This window comes from Tasmannia lanceolata, unplaced genomic scaffold, assembly GCF_043159265.1.
Source record: "Tasmannia lanceolata isolate RefF3 unplaced genomic scaffold, GAP_Taslan_0.1 ptg000002l, whole genome shotgun sequence".
Taxonomy (NCBI): Eukaryota; Viridiplantae; Streptophyta; class Magnoliopsida; order Canellales; family Winteraceae; genus Tasmannia; species Tasmannia lanceolata.
This window is the reverse complement of record NW_027518679.1, coordinates 31750143-31771486: the sequence shown is the minus strand read 5'-3', so window position 1 is coordinate 31771486 and position 21344 is coordinate 31750143. Positions and strand designations below refer to the sequence as shown.

The following is a 21344-nucleotide window of genomic DNA, read 5'->3' as shown; positions in this document are numbered from 1 at the left end:
TCTCAGATTACTGTGTTTCTCTGATACCTTGAAAGTCTTATGTAGACCTTTTTAAAAAATAAAAAATAAATTAATGCAGTATTTTAACCTTATCTGCTATTGTAGGTTAAAAGCTAGGGTTAGCTTTATATTACATATGTACATAGGGGGAGGGAGAGATGTGTGAGATCCCAAAGGGGGTTTCCAAAAGGGTAAGGCTAAATCAGGAAGGTGGTTGGGGGACTGGTTTGCTCACTCTGCGATTATTGTAACTTCAAATGGCGGAGTAGATGCCAACGTTGTCAACAAAGGAAATCAAAATTGCTCCCTCCAATCGGTACGCCACATGGCAGTTGCCATTTAGAAACATCCGTGGTGGGGGGAGAGCCTAGAAGGAGAGGTAAGGAAGTAACAGGACAGTGGCCTAGGGATTGGAATTGCCCCTCCTGTGATTAGTTTAACTTTAAGTGGCGGGATAAATGCCAATGTTGTCAGCAGGGTAGAAAATCCCCAAATGAAGTGAGTCCCGTTAACCCAACAATTTTACCGGCGAATGATAGTATTGAGGGCGAATGATAGTATTGAGGGCGAACGATGGCCTGATTCCGGGGAGATCTCTTCCAATGTTGAGGGAGGGGTTCCAACATTATTTATCTCGGGTAGGGAGGAGGAAGTGCGAATGGACACCCTAAAGGCATGCTTGATAGGTAGGAAAGAAGATAAAAATGGGACCCTAGATGACATTTGGCTTTGGGCTAAGAGCTTCTGGGATATCCCTTCCCTTTCTTGCCCCTGCATTCTGGCGAAGAACGAAGTCCTCTTTATGTTTGAATCGGAGGAGCTGGCCTCCAAGATCCTGACCAAGGGAGTTGAGGCGTGGGGAGATCAATTGCTCTCTCTTTCTACCTGGAGTAAGGACTTCGTTCAGGTGCGAAAGCCCTTTGGGTTAACTTCTATGGTATTCTACTACACGTATGGGCCACTTCAACGGTGGAAGCTCTAAGGAGCCTTTTTGGTCTGGTTCTGGGGGTGAAGTTGGAAAGGAGTCATAGTCAATGTATGAGTTTTGTGTCGGCCAAAATTATAGCCCCACTTCAACGGTGGAAGCTCTAAGGAGCCTTTTTGGTCTGGTTCTGGAGGTGAAGTTGGAAGGGAGTCATAGACAATGTATGAGTTTTGTGTCGGCCAAAATTTTAGCCCCACGATGGAAGCTACCTGGCTCTTTTGTAAAAATCCAGATTTTGGACCAATACTGCACCATTGGAATCGAAATTCAAGATGTAGTAGGGTCTCATCCTGATTTGCCTAATTGTGAGCCCTCCCATCTGGAAAGTTCACCGGTGTGTTGAGTGCCTCCCGTCTTCTTCTTCGGGGTTTCAGGGCCGGAATTCTAGTGATCCTTTGGGGCCCACTTTTTTGAACATTTTAAATTCCACCAACCAAAAGCAAAATGTGACAACGTACAGGGTGCCCCTCCCAAGAATCCATTGCTGTCGCTTTCCCTAGTGTCTGCTGGATGCGCTTCGGGATCTGTGTGTAAGAGCTTTGGTCAAATATGCCTGCTACCTGCTGGGTCTGGTACCAAGAGGAATGATTTTTCTGCTTCTATAGAATTCCTAGAATGGTGGATCCCCCTCCCAAGCAAAGGTTCTCCGCAGGAAAAATTCCGAAATCTAGGAAAGCTCTGGAAACCTTCAAGTCCATGCCCTCTAGGTTGGGCCCCTTTGGAACAAAATTCAAGACTCGAAAGCTTAACCTTCAAGGAAAATTTCCTAAAAGGAAGCTGGAAAAATCCACAGAATCTTTTCCAGTAGGGGTGAAGGATATAATTTTTGTCTGGATCTCAGATAGTCATAATTTTCCCCTTCCTCTGCCCAGGGCATGTGATGCCTTTGGGTGAGTGATCAGTGTGGTCTCCCTCTAGCTTCTGTCTAAGTTGAAGACTGATGGCCTGGGAGAGCGGGGGTCCTATCTGATATAGTATTCTAAGTGGGGCATCGGAGGATTATTGGTTGGCACTTTTTCAAATGAAGAAGGATATCGGATAAAAGATGCGTTAAGCGTGTAGTAGAAGGATCCTTCTATATCGTTGCTTCTGGGTATTACCGAAATGGCGCTGTACTCAATAAATGTTGTCATTCGTCACTGGGTGGGGAAGAGTAGAGATCTGTCAAGACCAGGAAATGACCCCTCAAGGTTTTTGCTATTTGAGTATATAGTAATTATCATATTTCTATTACCAAGACAAGGGGGGTCGAAAAGGTTTCTTCTCGATTTGGGCTAGAGGGTATGAATATTTCGGCTACATAAATAAATATTTATTTAGAAGGGCTTTCTTCGCATGCTATAGTGGAATAGGGGATAGGTCATTTGTCATTGGCCATAATTTGGCGGTGACCTTTATATAAAGGTTTAGGGAAAACCATTTGGATCCGACAAGATATTTGGAAATAGGTCTACTCTTGAACTTTCACTCTCATCTTGAGGTAGCCAAGAATGGAGCATCGAAGCAACATCTAGAGGAAAAGGAAGTGGTCCATCAAACTTTTGGTGTTGGAAAAAACCCTTTACAGGATGAAGACGATGATTTATGATGAAGATAGGGCTTCTGTAAACGACCTGACCCACAAGGAAGTTACGAAAGACCTCCTCAAGAAGCAATGGAAACTGTTTAAGAAGGAGGCCCAAGATAATGTTGAGGATTTTCATCATCTATCTGGGTCACTTTATGTAAAGGACACTCATTTGCCTCTACACAAACACTCCTTCAATATAATCCCGGCCGACGAGAGGAGCTTGAGGAAGTCTCGATGGGAGGCTAATAAGGCGGTGGGTATTCGTCTGGTCGAAGAAAGGATTACCAATAGAAAGAGACTGGGTTTTAACGAAATGGAACCGGCGGACCCCCTCACAGACATGCTGGACTACCAGATCCAACATTTTTTAGGAGAGCTGGAGAAGTGCTCCTCGTAGGGTTGAAATCCCTTGTGGTGTGGTTTTTGATGAGGAGTTTTTTTGTGAAAGAAGGGTGGTCCTGCTTATTTTCTAAGATCTTCGGCTAAGATAGCAGAAATTTTGGTGGGTCCTTTCATGTTTTATGAATGAGTCTCGACGTAGATAGTGGAGATGGTATTTAGGTTTGCATTGGTTAGTGTAATGGGATAAGAGGAATTTTTGGGAACTCTTCTGTAGTAGGGCTGGAGTTACTTACTAGGCAATTTTATGATGTAGCTTTACGGGACTCCAGGTCCCTTATGTATACGGTATGAATATAAATCCAATTGGTCATCTTTCAGAAAAAAAACATATGTACATAGTCGTGGTTTATCACGATTGCTTGACATATGACTCCATTGTTGTGACCGAAGGATTTAAGTTGTTAGGTTTAAATCTTCGGCTTATAGATTAATTGCTCGTATCTCCATTACAGTCTGGGAACTGTTGATGGCAAAATCTTTAGGCTTATATATTAAACTGAATGCCAATGTTTTCTTTTTAGCTTCTTTTGGTGATATTTGTTTCCATTCCATGGATGGGTTCTATGTCACAAATATCCCCGATATTTTCAAAATATAGTGATTTTATCACGATATTTTAGTTAAATGACAAAATCCCAATATAATCCCGAGCATTTAAAAAGTATAGCGATATTTTCACTTATCGCGATAATATCACGATACTATTTTGATATTTTATGATATTTTTTATTTTGTCATTAATTTATATAGTTTTAAATAATTTTATTTTATCATTTTTCGACTTTATACCTTGCCGAGAAATCCCTGATAACGACATTTGTGACATAGGATGGGTGTAGCTCAAGCATTTATTGTCATTCAACTTCAGTTTAAAAATTAAAAAAAAAACTTCAGTTTAATGTCAATGGTACCGTATAGAATACTCCTCTAATTCTTAATTTGCCTTTTTTTTACCATGTGTTTGCCCTCCCACTGTGTTTGCCCTAAGGAGTATACATATTCTTACGGTGGCCTATGTTTTCTTTTTGACTTGATGCACATATGTATGCACGAATACTTAAACATCGAAAAACACATACAATGGATTTCTGGATTCTGGACTTAATTATGTCTTCATGTTGGATAATTGTACAATATTCACTGGTTGATACTTATTGGAATTTGAGCGGTGTGCTTTGACCATTTATTGAATTTTGTCGAGCAAGAGAGATGTATCAGGGGTGCATTGGCAGAAGTTCTTTATTTATTTATATTAAAATTCAAAAAGGATGATTTAGACCTTGTAAATCTGCGAAAGGGGTACACAAGTAATTGGAAAGAGATTTTTTTTTATGACATATCTTGTTCTTAGGTATTGCCTCACTATTTTCAGTAATTTGATTTATTTTTTTGCTTCACAAACCTAAGATGCTTACAGAAAACACTTGCCCATTGCCATCGTTGTGCGGTCCAAGCACATTGGCTTCAGCCCAACTACATAGGTTTTTGTACGTATGTTGGATAGTCATAGCTGTTTGATTCCCTGGTGTGAAATGCCAATATGCCAAGGTGGTGCCTTGTTTATATAGCTTATAATGGGCTTCATGGTGGGGACGCCTTGTCTCTCCAATAGATCGGTGCAACCTTTTTCTGGGGTTTAATGAATGGGATTGTTACTTTTCGAAAATAAATAAATAATGGGTTTTCATGGCAGCTGCTGTGGGTGTAATATTGTTTTGGCATCCTTCATTTTTTTTTTGAATGGCTTTTGGCATCCTTCATTGTAGCTTACCATTTTACATAGGAGGAAAGGAGATTTTAGGTGTTTTTCTATTACTGACCTTTTGATTTTGTTGGATCCATGGATCTGGATTTGATTTTACACTCAGTAAGCCTGCATTTTGATTTCTTTGTGCTCTGTCAGTATTTGAACTTTGCTCTGTAATAGCTTGTCTACTCAAGATTGATGCTACATATCGGGTTTTAGTCTCCCTGCAAATGACACCCCTTCTTTGCCTATATGTTTATAAGATTGTTTCATCAGCCTTTTGGTTATAGCTCTGTGTTATCTTAATACAATTAAAGGAGAAGGAATTAAAGCTGGGTTAAGAGTTCCAAAGTTAAACCACATTATGAGGGATCTCTTGTTGGAATGAAATAACTCTCTGATGTTCTCAGAGCTGTATTGGCTTTCAAACCCATTACATCTTAGTCGTAGATCTAGGGGTGGCAACGGGGTGGGTCGGGGCCCGATGTTGGGGTCCCCTACCCCTTCCCTCTGCGGGGAATTTCCCCCCTCCCCTTCCCCTCCCCTTCCCCTCCCCTCTACGGGGATGGTGGGGAATCCCCCTCCCCTCCCCGCGGGGAATATCTAATCCCCTTCCCCTCCCCGCATCCTTCGGGGACAAAATCCCCGCCCCGCCCCGCCCCAACATCACCCCCTCTTTAGTCATTGATACACTAATGCTGGGTGTCCTTAATCAACTTGATGCAATTTCAATACATAAAAATGTTATAAACTAACAGTCGATAGGCTAGCTGTTAATTAAATTAGCAAGAGATTGGTATAAGGAGTATGTCTTCTCTTCTTTATATATTGATTGAAATGCTGGGCAGCAACGAACGTCCAGATTTCACTTGTTTGCAGTGTTTTTTTACTTGAAGATTTAATAAGAGAGGGCAGATCCATATTCGGTATTTGTGTGTGGACGATGGATGGATGGACCCATGGACCGACAGTAGCTGTTGTTGGATGATGGGATTTTCGCACATTGCTAATTGGATTTGATCCAACTTCAATTTTAGATCAAGTGGTATCATAGCCTGCCACTTAGAGTACCCAACATCCAAATCCCATTTTGGATCATTAATTTTGGGAAATGTTATGAGTAGGGGTGTTCATTATTCGGTTAAAACCGAATAACCGAACCGAACCGAATTGGTTCGGTCGGTTCGGTTTCAGTTTTTATTTTTGGCAATTTGGTTATTCGGTTTCGGTTCGGTTATCTCCAAAAAAAATTCGGTTAACCGAAATAACCGAATTAATGATAAAAACCATTATTTTTTCAAAAAAAGATGTGATATGGGCACTCCAAAGGATGATCAAAACCGTCCATTTGATTGATCATGACTTAATTAGGCTATGCTCAAAAAATCATTTCGATTGGATCATCCTAGCCCTCCGATCGAAACAAAGATTTTGCTTTTTTTCCCTCTTTTTCTCCCACTATTCGGTTATTCGGTTTATTCGGTTATAACCGAATTTTTAATCGGTTCGGTTTCGGTTCGGTTTTTTAAAATTTCGGTTCGGTTTCGGTTACCAAAATTTGATAACCGAAATTATTTCGGTTATCAAATTTCGGTTATTTCGGTTCGGTTATAACCGAATAACCACCCCTAGTTATGAGCACTACTGTATTCTGATGATCGCACTCCTGACTTTATTAAAATTAAGGTATGGCCTGCACCATAGGATGATCCAAACCGTCCATTAGATGGTGCACACCCTAAATAGGTTGCGCCCAAAAAATCATTTCCTTTGGTTGATCCTAACCCTCCGATCTGTAGAGGTACTGAATGATCCTATTCCTCTATAGATCGGAGGGTTAGGATCAACCTATGGAAATGATTTTTGGGGCACAACCTATTTAGGGTGTGCCCCATCTAATGGATGGTTTGGGTCATCGTATGGTGCGGGCCATACCATACTTTTAATAATAAAATGCAATTTATTTTGGCTACCGATGTTGGCACTACGATTTTTTGATAATTGCATACACTCACTCACTTAGCTTGTCTTTATTATTTCAACATCTGTCAAAAGGTTATTATAGTTCCTAAAATGCTCTTAGAAGCTAATTAAAAAGAAAAGACAAGCTAAGTCTATGTTTGGGGGAATCTTTTAGCCGATCCACAGAGTTTCTAGTAGTTTTCCTAAAAAAAAAACACTTAAAAATATACAAAAAATGGCATTGATTAACGGGGCGAGGCGGGGCGGGTCGGGGAGGGGACAACTCCATCCCCTTTCCCTTCCCCTCCCCGCACCGGGGAATTTTTAAAATCCCCTTCCCCTTCCCCTCTCAAATCGGGGAATCCCCTCCCCAAACGGGGCGGGGCGGATCCCCGCTTTTTCGGGTGAAATTGCCAGTCCTACGTAGATCTTTCATAAGAATCTCAGAATGATGGATCATCTATGTTTCATTTCTCTCCACCTCATGGATATGCAACCAGGAGACGTAATCACATATGCCTGTTAGCTTTTACTACTACTTATGCAGATGTGGCTTTACAACTTCCTTACAAAGTTTGAACTTACATGAGTTAAGCTAGCCCCATACATGTAAGAGCATTTATGGGTTAATATACTAATTAGGCTCCATTACTTGTAGCACTTTAAAGAAGCCTCCTAGTAGCCCTTATTAGGTTAGGATGCTGAAAAATCCTTTAAATGCCGTACTAATAATGGCAAATAGGGGTGCAAGGGTTTTTCAACTGGCCCCGAGAGCCTTCCAACATGGATATGTAGGCTCACAGAGTAGTGGAACAAGTAGTCAACATGGAGGAGACAAGCATTGGATTTGCCTAGAATTACTTCGGAGAATAGTGGTAAGTAGTGCTCAATTGTGCGGCACATACTCGGAGGATAGTGGAATAAGACAAGCATTGGATTTGCCTGGAATTACCTCAGAGAATAGTGGTAAGTAGTGGTAAGTAGCATTTGGTTGCACGGCATGGACTCGGAGAGTAGGGGAATAAGTAAGGGTTGTCATATATATATATATATATATATATATATATATATATATATATATATATATATATATATATAGAGAGAGAGAGAGAGAGAGAGAGAGAGAGAGAGAGAGAGCAAAATTTTACCATTTCTCCAGATTTTCACTTGGATGTTATGGAGAGAGAGAGAGAGAGACTATTCCCAAGAACTTTCAAGCAAAATTTTACATTTTTTGTGGATATTCACTTGGATATCATGGGAGGGACAATAATGCCACAGGCTGAGGCATCCTAAGAGTTTCGAAGGAGTTCAATAATATATTGGCAACCAATGGGGAATTTTGCTGGTGTGACACTTGAATGCCAAGAAAAATCCCTAGGACTCCCTGGCTTTCGCTGTCTCTCTCTTCACTCCCTATATTGGTAATGACACCCCCTACCACTATGTACTAACAACCAAACACTACATATCACTATTCTATGAGGTAAGTTCTACACTACATATCACTATTCTATGATGTAAGTTCCAGGGATCACTGAGAATCATCTCCTTGTTGACTACTACTCTGCAAGGTAACTATGCAGTCAAACTGTCTTAATTAAAGTTATAGTATGTAGAGATATCAAATATTTTATGGCATCATATATAGTAGGGTTGCAACTTGGGTCGGGTTTTTAATGTTTAGCTTACTCAAGGTTTTGAATTTTGGTTTCGGGGGTAATTTTGCTCCACACCGAAACCGAAATTTTAGCTGAAATCCTGAAATTTCGGCCGAAATTCGATAGAAGCGCTCGGAATGTTGTTTTTTTGGGCCAAAATTGTGGTAATTTCGGCTGAAATTCTGTAAAGGAATAAAAATTAACAGGAATGCTAGACTCACAGGAGCCCTTGCAAAAAAACAGGGAAAGGGCGCCCTCATTGGTCAAAACTACTTTATTGCAGTTATGACCGTGATTTTCTGCACATCCTAAATTGGTTTTGACCAATGAGGGTGCCCTTTTTTTTTTTTTTTTTTTTTTTTTTTTTTTTTTTTTTTTTTTTTTTTTTTTTTTGCAAGGGCTCCTGTGAGTCTAGCATTCCTCAAAAATTGATATTTTTATTAAAAAAATTGGCTTAAATTTCCGTAATTTCTGAAAATTCAACCAAAATTTGGTAAATTTCGGCAATTTCGGTTTCGGAACATTTTGGTTTCGGTCCTGACCAAAATCCGCTGAAATTTAAAACCTTTAGCTTACTATAGTGGTTTATTTCAAAGATTGTAGAAATCAATTAGTCTTCACACCAAAACTCTCTAAATTTAAGTTGTCAAGTGCATAAATTCAAGAAGGAAACTACTTTGTCATATCTCAACAGTGAAAAAGACTCATGTTTTATCAATTTCTATAGCATTTGTGTAGCCACACTGGAATCAAGACTGGAATTGTCCAAAGCTGCCCAAGATCACTGGAGAGAGCATTGTTTCACCAAACTGGCCAAAATCGGACCGTTCCGCATTGAAACTTGCTTTGAAGTCGTAGATGAGTGAAATCGATCTCTGAATTTTGATGCCCTGGTCGGATTCTAGAGTCCTGTGAGCCCCTTGTATGTCCAAAACAACTTAAATAAAGGCAATTTTGAGAGAGAGAGGCTGGCAACGGGTCGGGTCTTGGCTGGATGTTGGGGTCCCCGACCCCTTCCCTACTGCAGGGAATTTCCCCCCTCTCCGCCCCCTCCCAACTGCGGGGATGGTGGGGAATCCCCCTCCCCTCCCCGCGGGGAATATCTAATCCCCATCCCGCACCTTCCCCGCCCCGCATCCTTCGGGGACAAAATCCCCCCGCCCCCAACAAGAGCCCCTCTTTAGTCACTGATACACTACTGCTGGGTGTCCCTAATCAAAAGGGGCGGATATATCACTTCCCTTAGACACTGCTGCTGGGTGTCCTTAATCCATGGATGTTTCTCTCCCTAATCCAACAAATGAAATTTAAGTGAAAACATAACCATGAGATGCATGAACATCAATGATACAAAAGGAAAGTTTCCAATATAGCAAAAAAAGTTTTGAAAATAATGCAATGCCGCATATTAAGCAAGTGACCAAGCTAACATTCTATAGCACAAAGTACTGACTCCCAAGAGCTAAAATGTAAAAACCCAATCCCTTGTTATTTGTTAGCTATAAAACTTAAAAGGTAAAGTTAAAAGGCCCTAAGATGATGTTCGCACTCCCATGTTTTGATATCTTCCTCTAACTCATCTTGTCTAATTGTCTGTTAAGTTTTAATTTTTAATCAGACTTTGTTTGTGCAATTATCAAAATATGGTGGTTCCAAAATCACTTACGTAAAAGAAAAAAATGAATATGTGAAAATGAAATGTTTAATATTATATTCCCAAGAAAGTTCTAACCAAAAAACAAAAAAAAAAAACACTTAAAAAATACTAAATTAAATAATATTAATTAAGGGGGCCGGGGACAACTACATCCCCTACCCGTCCCCGCACCGGAGAATTTTTTAAACCCACGTCCCCGTCCCATTCCCCGCTCAAATCGTGGAATCCCCGTCCCAAGCGGAGCGGGGCGGGGCGAATCCCTGCTTTCTCGGGTGAAATTGCCAGCCCTGAGTGAGTGAGAGAGAGAGAGAGAGACCATTTCTGTACATTACCATGTGTGCCTACCATGCGTGCCAAATAGCTTCAATAGCTTTTCCCAGAAAGGTAGTTGCAAGATACAAAGAAGCTTTATATAACCTTATAAACACTAAAATCCCACTAGTTGTGGTGGAGTCTCCTTAGTATAAAAATAAGAGGTTAGATGTTGAGAGAAACATTTCTTAAGATGAAGACCCTAAAGTAGAACGAAGGAAGCATTCAGTAATCTCCAATATAAAAAACATTTTATTAAAAAATAGGAATAAGGGAAAATGAAAATACATCAATAAGCATCGAGCAATGTAAAGAAGATATTTGTTAGATATGAAACTATAGAAATAAAAAGACTAAGAAAAGCAATACCATCAACAGCAAAATGAAGTAGAAACCAATTCAAGAAAAAGAAAGAGATGAACCTTTTCACAGAGCTATTTGCTTTGTAAATTCATTATTCTCAAAGGTTATGAAGGGTTAGCATCATTCTAGGAGGGTCGTGGGTTAAAAGGTATAGTCTCTCTTGGTTACATCTATTTGGTCCAAGCCACCAACATATTCCAACCTACGTTACCCAGACACCATTTATCTGGGTGGATTTTCACAGTGCCTTAAATGTATTGAGTACCAATACATCTAAGATAATGTGTTGAAACCTGCAGTGCAAAAAATTAAAATTTGTACCAGTACATCTAAGACGATGTATTGAGTACTAATTTGTTGCAACTTGCAGTGCGAAATTAAAATTTAAGACCCCCTGGATCACAGTAAACATGGCTTCACCTCAATATGGGGTCTTGTTATAGGAATCTCGTGTGTCCCAAGCCTCATCAATTGCACAAATCCAACTCGTGTATTTCTTTTCTCCTACTTGTTTTGAGTTTGTCTTCAAGGGTATCATGACCCTAGTTGTTCTGCCCTTTTCCTCGACATTGTTCCAAGGATTGGGTAGTAGTCTTGTTCGTGCTATTGTATCATTTTTCTTTATTTAATATACTGGTAGGGGTCCACCTAACCCATCTTGCCCGTAAAAAAAAAATGTGTTGAAACCTTAGCATACCAAGAAAGATGCCCTTTCTCTTTTCACTTATTAGCACCAGATTCTTCATTGACAATTTGACTCTTAGGCCTATATACATTCAAGTAATTCCTAATTAACTTTTTATCCTATGGCAAGCAAGCACAAAGATTGAGCCCTTGATCTCAATGTCATACACTTGCGACCATCGCACCAGGGAAAAGCCGCAACTTCAGAGCATAGGCTTTTAAAGTACCACACATGAAGTCTGGGGTTTAGGCCCTGTGCGTTTGAGATTGTAGTAACTGATTGCCACCGATTGTTATTGGACTCAAAATTAATGTAATTGTTGCAACCGATTGTTATAATTTCGAGTCCAATAATCGGATTGGGGTCACAATCAGTTGTCAGAATCTCAAACGAACAGGGCCTTATAATCAAATGTTCATAATAATCCTTTAATCAAATGTTCAAGAATAATTTTGAGTCCAACAATCGGATTGGGGATGGCAATATGTCATAATCCCAAAACAAACAGGGCATTAGAATCAAATGTTGATGATAATCCATTAATTCGTTCGAGCTTTAGGCCCTGTTTGTTTGAGATTGTGGCAACCGATTGTGGCCCTCCAATCTGATTATTGGACTCAAAATTAATGTAGTTGTTGCATAATTCTGAGTCCAATAATTGGATTAGGGTCACAATCGGTTGTCATAATCTCAAACGAACAGAGCCTTAGAATCAAATGTTCAAGAATAATTTTGAGTCCAATAATCGGATTGGGGTGGCAATCGCTTGTCATAATCCCAAACAAACAGGGCATTAGAATCAAATGTTCATGATAATCCATTAATTCGTTCGAGGTTTAGGCCCTGGTTTTTTGAGATTGTGACCCCGCAGTCCGATTATTGGACTCAAAATTATAACAATTGTTGCAACCGGTTTTCATAATTTTGAGTCACAATCGGCTGTCATAATCTCAAACGAACAGGGCCTTAGAATCAAATGTTCAAGATAATGCTGTAATCAAATGTTCAAGAAAAACCCAATAACACTAGAAGCAATAGAATACCAAAAGACATAATGCTTCTCATATAGTCACCCAACAAAGCATCCCTCGTAAGTCGTAAGACATCATCTACCTCATAAAGAGAAACTCTATTTGACTACTGGGAATGGTAACAGGCACATGGGAAGGTAAAAAGTCTTTCTACCACATTCAATATTTAGGTGGTTTATTGGCCAATGGGAAGAGATTTTCTATGTAACTTTTTTTTTTTTGGGTAGGTAAATGGGGTTAGGCAAGAAGGTAAAAGACTTTTTTTTTTTTTTTTGTTCTATGTAACTGTTTTGTAACTCTCTCATTGTATTCCTTTTGTGTTTTCTATGTAACTTTTGAAGAAGGTAAAAGACGTTTGGGAATGGTTTAAAAGGAGCGAGGGGTGTGTCAATATAAAAACAGCTGGCCCCAATAACTTTACAGTACGCTCAGTGACTAGCCATCGAGAAAACAAAAGGTGAGAACTGAGGTAATATGTACTGTCAGTGTGAGAAAAGAGAGATTTGAGGGGTGAGATAGAGCTTTGATTTTTCTTCTTCAAAGTTCAAACCCTAAGCTGGTAGAGAGAGCTTTGATTTTTCATAACAATGAAGGATCTGAGGAAGGGTGTCAATATCAAAACAGTGAAAGAGGTTTCTTCCTCCAGGCTCTCTATAACACAAGCTTTAGAAGAAAACCAACAACCAAACATTGAAATCCAAAAACCCTGTTTGGTTGATGGAGAGCTAAACATCAGATTTGACCCAGAAAGGATTCAATCTAGCCTTCACAAGTGGAAAAATTCTCTCATAGGTAAAATTTCTTCCACTCAAATCCCCTGTTTAGCATCTATTAAAGAAAAAATCTTACTTTTGTGGAATCCTAGAGGTAGTTTATCAATAAAATTTATGGGAAATGACTTTATTTTATTCATGTTTGAAAGAGAGGATGATCTTTTAGATGCCCTAAACACGGGGCCTTGTTATATTTCTCCTTTTCAAATTCTTGTTTTACAGAGATGGGATCCTGAATTCAATCCCCTTTTGGATAAAATTCGTAAAATCCCGATATGGGTTCGATTCCCTGGATTGCCAATGCACATGTGGGAAGAGTATTATGTGTTCTCTTTGGCTGCGAGTATAGGAAAACCTCTTAAAATGGGTGAGAATTTGATAGAAAATGGTGAGGCTAGGGTTTGTGTGGAAGTAGATTGTTCGAACCCGGCACCTGACGGTATTTGGATTGGCCCAAAAGAGACTGGAATATGGCAGCAATTTAAGTATGAAATGTTGCCGAAATTTTGCTCGGTTTGCGACCAATTTGGACATGATGTGGGGAATTCAGTGTGCCCTGGTATGGAGAAAAGCACACCGAAAACTAATCGCGGTCGTGAGACTAATAAGCTAAAGAACCATGGTACTTCCGTTGAACTTGGATGTGAGACTAATAAGAGAAAGAACCATGGTACTTCTGTTGAACTTGGATGTGAGACTAATAAGCGAAAGAACCATGGTACTTATGTTGAACTTGGACGCAAGACTAGTAAGCGAAAGAACCATGGTACTTACGGTGAACTTGGATGCAAGACTAGTAAGCGAAAGAACCATGGTACTCATATTGAACTTGGATGTGAGACTAACAAGCGAAAGAACCATGGTACTCATATTGAACTTGGATCTGACAACGATGATGATAATGGATTTGGTATCACTCCAAGTTGCAAAACGTCAAAGAGGGATGGATCATCACAGGGTGAAGGCAGTCATAGTAACAAAGAATTTCCAAAAGTAGATAGATATGTAAGCAATGGGGCTTTGGGTTTTGAGGATAACAAAGAAGACAAGGTGAAACAAAGCTTAAGGGATGGAAAAGAAGATGCGGGAAAGTATAAGACAAATGGAAAAGAAACACTTGTGGATTTGAAGCCACGGAATGGATTAAATCCGTTGTGCATTTCCTACCCTGAATCTGAATTCTACGACTTTAACAAGAACAGAGAAGAAAGCAATTTTGCAGTTGATCAAGTCTGGACTATATTTGATGATATAGATGGAATGCCAAGATACCATGCATATATTAATAAGGTCTTCTCACCCGGGTTCAAAGTGCGTATCACATGGTTGTATCCCAATCCCAATCCGAAAAACACTAATGAGATTGATTGGTTGGAGAAGAAATTGCCTATTTCTTGTGGGAATTTCAAACTCAACATCACTGAAGATACTGAAGAACATCTAATGTTCTCCCATTTGGCTTCTTGCAAGATGGACAAAGCTAGAAAAACTTGCAAGATATATCCAAGATCGGGTGAAATTTGGGCTCTCTTCAAGGACTGGGATTTTAAATGGAGTTCTGAACCAGAAAGGCATATGCAATATGAATATGAATATGTCGAAGTCCTTTCTAATTACATCGAGGGGACTGGCATTAAGATCGTGCCCTTGGTTAAGGTGGAAAGCTTCGTGAGCCTGTTTAAGCGCACGGTGAATGAAGAGATGGAGTCAGTTCAAATATTGCCAACTGAATTATTCAGGTTCTCCCACAGGATTCCTTCGTATAGAATGACTGGACGGGAAAGAGAAGAAATCCCAGATGGGTCTTTTGAACTTGACCCGGCTTCTCTGCCTCTTTGCATAGAAGAGAGGCATTTAGATGTTGGGAAGACTAGTTCTAATGACGTCGCTGCAAGCCATAATTCCTCCCTTAAAAAATTTTCCAAGGAAATCGAAAATTATCCCAGGCCTGAATTTTACAAATTTGAAGCAGATACAGCCAAAGATAAGTTCCAACCGGGTCAGATATGGGCTCTATATAGCAACATTGATGGCCTACCTAAGTACTATGCTCAGATAAGGAAAGTTGGTTTGGCAGATTCTAAAATGCAGGTAACATGGCTTGATCCTTGTCCTGTATCAGAAGATGAGAAACGGTGGTTCAAGGAGGATGTGCCCATTTGCTGTGGAACTTTTCAGCTTCAAAAAGGTAAAAGCAAGACTTTTTCAGTTCAGACATTCTCGCATATGGTACGAGCCGAACCCATTTCTGATAAGAGTACATGTGAAATCTACCCGAGGGAAGGTCAGGTTTGGGCAGTATACAAGAATTGGAGGCCTGGTGGGGCCCTTCCTGAACTGGATAGATGTGAATATGAAATGGTGGAAATCCTCAAAGAGACTGGTCCTGGTTTGAGAGTTCTGGTTTTGGGAAAGGTGGATGGTTATAAGTCTGTTTTCGAAGGAATTGGCTTGGAAAAGGACATTCCACGGAATGAGTTGCTTAGATTCTCCCATTGGGTTTCTGCTTTCCGGCTAACAAAGGAATGTGGGGGGAAGCTCAGAGGCTATTTGGAACTCGATCCCGCATCAGTGCCAACTGTTTTCTTTCGCAAAACCTTGAACTGCAGTGGTAATCACTAACTTTAATCTTATCTGACATGCCGAAATCACTGATGCTATGCCTTTATAAATTTAAGTTTTTTTTTTTGGAGCTTTAGACTAGAGTACTCCATGTAAAAATAGAATGCATGAGGAGAATCCAAACAAGGTGTACCTGCTTATTTTACGTGACTGAATGTCTTTTACCCTCATTTTGATGTGGATTTCATCAACTTGGCTTTTGAATTATGGCTTTAACCAAGATCTTTATGGTCTGATTTTGAGGTTTCAAATAGGAGTAGTGAAAGGCGTCCGACTGTGGGATATCAATCCTTTTGCTATTGGGTTCGCTCTCTGAATTTGTGACAGAACATTGTAGACCTTCAATAGTGAGGTTAACGTGTAGATTTCTAATGAATATTCCCTTTCTTTTGGGGTTCTGATCCCTATTGTTTGAGACTCCTGATGTAAATGTGCACTTTTTGGTATTTTTGGGCACATACTAATTGGGAGTCTGGCATATTTTCCTACTTGCCAAGATCTCCTCCTCACTAACCTCTTATGTTTTTTGTGTTGTCTGTAATCATGACTGTAGTTTTCTTATTGGAACAGAGTTCCCTGGGAGTGTATCCAAGCATTTTATTTTCGACATATATTGCTTTTCAGAATGTTTCAGGTTATAATGCTATGTGATTTTATTTTTTTCGTTAATGGATTGACCCTGAATCATTTTACAAGCTGTGATAAGGTATTGGATTCAAGTCTTATCGGATTCAGTCAGACTATTTTCATTTATCAGCTGCTTTGTGAATTTAAAAATTTCTGATGATATATGCTTGAAATAATTGCCTTAGAAGCCTCTTTGCATATTTAGTCATGGTTCTGTTTGGTGTTGAAACGTGAACTGCTTGATTCAGGCTTGTTGATCATGCAGTACTAAGAATGAAAGGTTCCATCCATCGATCATTCTTTGGTTCATTAAGGCCGTGTTTGGCAGCCATGAAAGTTTTTTCTGTTGAATATTAGTTTACCAAGTGGTGGGAGAGGGGCAATGAGGGTGGGGAGAGGTAGGGGAGAGAGAGGGCACGAGTGAGGAGGGTGAGAATTGGCTGAAAAACAGGGAAACGAAAAACTCTACTCAAAATAGAGTTTTCGTGTTCCTTATTTTTCGGCCACTTCGCATCATTTCCTCATTCATGCCCTCTCAGTTCTCCACCTCTCCCACTCTGTTGAGAAAATCCGCCGGGATGAAAAACCGATCCAATCGTGCACAAATTAAACCGAAAGATAAAATAAACAAACAAGCAAGCCACAAGATGAACACCTAGATTTTACGTGGTTCGGCCAAGCCTACTCCATGGGCGAGAAACACAATCTTCCACTATGAGAAAACAATATACAAGGATTACAATGGATTAATCTCAAACCCACAGACCCGCAACCCTTTCCTTGCTTCTCAAACCCAAGACTAACCCACAAGAGAAAACCCAAGAGAAAGCCCCGAGAAGGAACCCCAAGAAGAATCCCAAGTCCTCTTCTTCTTCGCTCTCCTTTCTCTATTTTCTTCTCTTTCTCTTTTCTCTATTCCCAAAGAGGCAGCTGACACACCTCTTTACTCACTTTTTCCGCAACCCGAGAGAACAATACTTATCTTTTTATAGTTTAGTTTTCCCCAAAAGCTAAAATAGAATTTCTATTTTTGCCGTTGCCTTCCCACCCAAGCAACCACCATGGGTGGGAAATTAGGCAAATTTCCCAACACACTCTCCCTACCCTTCTCTCAACACTTGGTAAGCTAATATTCCATGATGTTTTTTTCATGGTTGCCAAACATGACCTAGTTGTTACTTTTTTTCTTGAACACAATTATAGATTGTTTGCTCTAGCATTCCAGTGTCCCCAAGTTTTGCATCCATTTAGTTGGAATTTTTTATACAAAGTGATTATTTAGAACTGACTGATTAAATCTACTACTTGTTTGTCACAGCCATCTAAAACTAGTCAAATGTGGTGCCCAACTGATGCAGCAAAACATAAATTCCAGCAACACAATGAACTCCAATGGGCAGTAGCAATTTTCCTCACAAAATTAAAATGTCCTGCAATATTTTTTGAATATAATCAGTCTATAGGATTTGATGTATTTTGGGGTTTTACTGCAGCTAGATTTACAAGGTGAGTTTTTGCTTCCCTGCATTAACATCTCTAGTGTTTGTGAGGTGTATCTAATCATTTCAGTGTCTAAGTTTTTTCTTTGGAATTTCATGACTCCTTTATGAGAATGTTGCATGTTTTTTTTTTTTGAAATAGCGATTTGTATAAAATGAAAAGGGGGCACCCAAGATGGGGCAACCGAGAACAAAAACAAGAAAGATACAGTAAAGAAGGAGAAAAAACACCAAAAATAAAAAAATAAAAAAAATAAATTGTGTGATCTTTATTTCTGAGTAGTAGAAAGAGTAGTAGAAAATACACTAGAGGGGGTGGCCCAGGGAAGAAAAGACTAGGGCGAATATTTCACTCCCCTTGTTATTAAGAAAGTTAAAGATTACATGTGCACACCTAGAGTAAGGAAGTCCCCTCATTATAGAGAACACTATAGTCCCATATCTGGCCAAACGCTCAGCTAGATCATTGGTGCTTATAGAGAAGTGAAAGCTCTATCCGAACTCAGATCTTTAGTCTGCTTAATAAACATACAAATTAAAGTATTGATTAATGACAATGGTAACCAAAAGGGTGAAAATGTTCCCTCTTGTACTATTCCTTCTCCCCTTGAGGACATTGTACTCAATGACTCCTTAGGAGTCTGATACGTCAAATTGTAATTTTTTTATTATTATTTAATTTCTGCTTCGGGTCCTGATAAACCCCTTCTTACCCATAAAAAAAAGCCTTGTTTTTTAGTGTCAACCATGGCTTGTAATCATGGTTTAAAATTTCGGTTTCAGTAACCGTTTCGGACCCCACCGAAAACCAAAATTTCGGCAGGTCCGAAATTTGGTAATTTGGTTCAAAATTCCGGACCGAAATTCCGAAATTTTGTAACACTTTCTAATATAAATAAATAATGGCATTTAAATGAAATTTCGGAAATTTTGTAAATGGCGAAAAATGAAATTTCGTAAAATTTCGGTTTCGGTCTAAATTTAAAACCATGCTTGTAATTAGTTTTTTTGTTGTCACTCCTTTTGCCAATGTATGTACCAATTCATTTGTTGATCTTGCATCTGCCAATGAGATAACATTTGAGGAGTCTCTCATAGTTAGCAAACCTCTGTTTTAAAATGGCGTTAAGTGTGCTAAGATGCTTCATTCGAGTCTCATGTCCCATAAGGCAGGAATAGAGATTGTCCCAACCCTATTTGCTAAAAAAGGGAAAAAATTGCAAAAAATGCAGTGGGGCATTCCGAGAATTGAACTCGGGACCTCTTGCACCCTAAGCAAGAATCATACCACTAGACCAAATGCCCTTTGATGTGTTCTTGTTGGAATTAAATTTTATTAATAAAAATGATCTTGCTTTAACAACAACAATAAAAAAATAAAGGTACCATTTTTAACACCACTAACCTATTTGGGTTGCAGGAATTTCCTGGAAAAAGTTTGGAAAGGAAAAATATTTCTAAAAATTTCACCAGCTCCTGCTCATTCAACTGTAGAAAATAATTAGAAACTCACCAAAGCAACAGGGATCCTCACAATATTTTCTCTAGAAAAGTTCATGCATGAAGTTAATGTATGTTGTTTTTGTTGGGTATATAATATAACCCTATTATATTCTAATATAAGCCCAATAAGATAATGGACCGGTGTAGTGGGCCTGTTTGGGCTAGAGCCCATTAGCCTATTAAAATCCTAGAGTATCCCTATATGTAGAGGCTGGAGGCAACAAAATTGGCATTCCAAATTAGATACCTTGGGTGTAATACTTCAAGCAACCTCTTGCTTGACCTAATTCCTCTAACAGTTTTTCTGTTTAACAATGGATTAGGACTAATATAATGGTGGGCCACGTACCACCTTCATTCATGCTCCTAAGCATACTATAACTTGATGTTTGGACATGTTTTTGGATTCCGGGCTCATACATATGGGTTGTTATATGATGCATCATGCGTGTGAATACTTATCTGTGAGACCATAGAGTTCCCATTTTTAAATGACAAACAACACTAGGTCCCAGTTTGAGAGAAATGAATACAAAAATAATCAGTTTAAGAGGCTTGACGGATCAAGGGCCTAGAATCATCCAATCAAGATGTTCTAAATGTGATTTGGCAGGACTTATTGTTGCTGCTTGGATCAATGGATCTGATCACATAAATGAGTCAAAATCGGGCCCAAATAACCTTATAATATGAAGATAGGATAATCCCCTACTGTATGAAATATAAAAAATAGAACACCATTATAATAAACTCAGTTGTTTTAAAAGTAGTCTGAAAAAATGGTGGTTGATAGTTTTATTCCGAAGGGTCTTTTTTTGAGTTAAATGTGTGCCATCTGGACTTGATCCACACTGTCAATCTGACTGGTCTAAACATTAACACAAGTTCAGCTCGCTGTCATTGGCCAACTGCACACTCAATCCTAGACCCTTGATCTATTAGACCTCATTTGGGTTCCTACAAGAAAACCCATAATGTGAATCTTTGGATCAAGGGATTAAGCAAATCTATCTGCTCATAGTGGAACCGGTACCAAATGGGCTGGGCTATGTTGGGTATATAATATAACCCATGTATGTTCTAATATAAGCCCAATAAGATAATGGAGTGGGCCTACATGGGCTAAAGTCCATTAACCAGTCATTAACCCTAATGTATCTCTCGATATAGGGGCTGGAGGCAATAAACTTGGTATTCCAAACTAGATACCTTGGGAATAATGTTTCAAGCAACCTCTTGCTTGACTTAATTACCTCTAACAAGCTGTAGACCTCATAAGATGTAGTCATGCTGCTACAACAAGCTTAATGATTTCTACACTGCAAGATCTTAGAACATGGCCAACAAGGTTTGGATCTTCATAACAAAGTTGGAAGCAGATATAATCCAGGAAATAGCAAATCTAATTTAGCAGCGATATACATTTCCAAAGGACTAAGATAAAATAGTCATAGCTGGGACTATAAATATATACAGCAAGGGAGATCTCTATGGCCATGTTTGGCAACTGCATATTATGGAAACCTCTATAGATCGGAGGGTTGCAATCATCTTATGGACAATGATTTTGGGGGCACAACCTATTTACATTGTGGCCCATCAAATGAATTTTAAGGTAAAAGTTCAACCCCAATTCCAAAAAATCGACCCGAGTTGCACGGCAACCAAAGTTCAAACACATGTAGCAAAAAGTACACTGTCCCACCTAATTGGATGTCCTAAACTTTTTTATTTACTCTGGACAGCCCTCTCTAATGTATTTATGACGACTTTTACACCAAAGGGAGCTGTCCCAAGCAAAAAAGGGGCAAACATTATATCGTAGGTAGAGAGGGAGTGATATATTTGCCCCTTTTTTACTCGGGACAGCCCCCTCTAGTATATTTAGGGCGATGAATTTTTTTCACCCCATCGGATTATGCGGCCCACTTTTCACGCTTCAAAA

At 39.4% G+C, this 21344-nt stretch overlaps 1 protein-coding gene and 1 non-coding gene across 2 annotated transcripts; one reads left to right on the top strand and one right to left on the bottom strand.

The window, feature by feature from the left end:
• Window positions 1–12746: 12746 nt before the first annotated feature.
• Window positions 12747–17988, top strand: LOC143869764 (uncharacterized). The gene is made up of 2 exons (XM_077376324.1): window positions 12747–15759; window positions 17716–17988. The coding sequence occupies exons 1-2, from the start codon at window positions 12963–12965 to the stop codon at window positions 17721–17723; spliced, it is 2805 nt and encodes a 934-aa protein (XP_077232439.1). The 5' UTR covers window positions 12747–12962; the 3' UTR covers window positions 17724–17988.
• A 1141-nt stretch (window positions 17989–19129) lies between these two features.
• Window positions 19130–19201, bottom strand: TRNAP-AGG (transfer RNA proline (anticodon AGG)). Its single transcript has one exon. It is a non-coding gene; the product is annotated as a tRNA-Pro (tRNA).
• Window positions 19202–21344: the final 2143 nt, after the last annotated feature.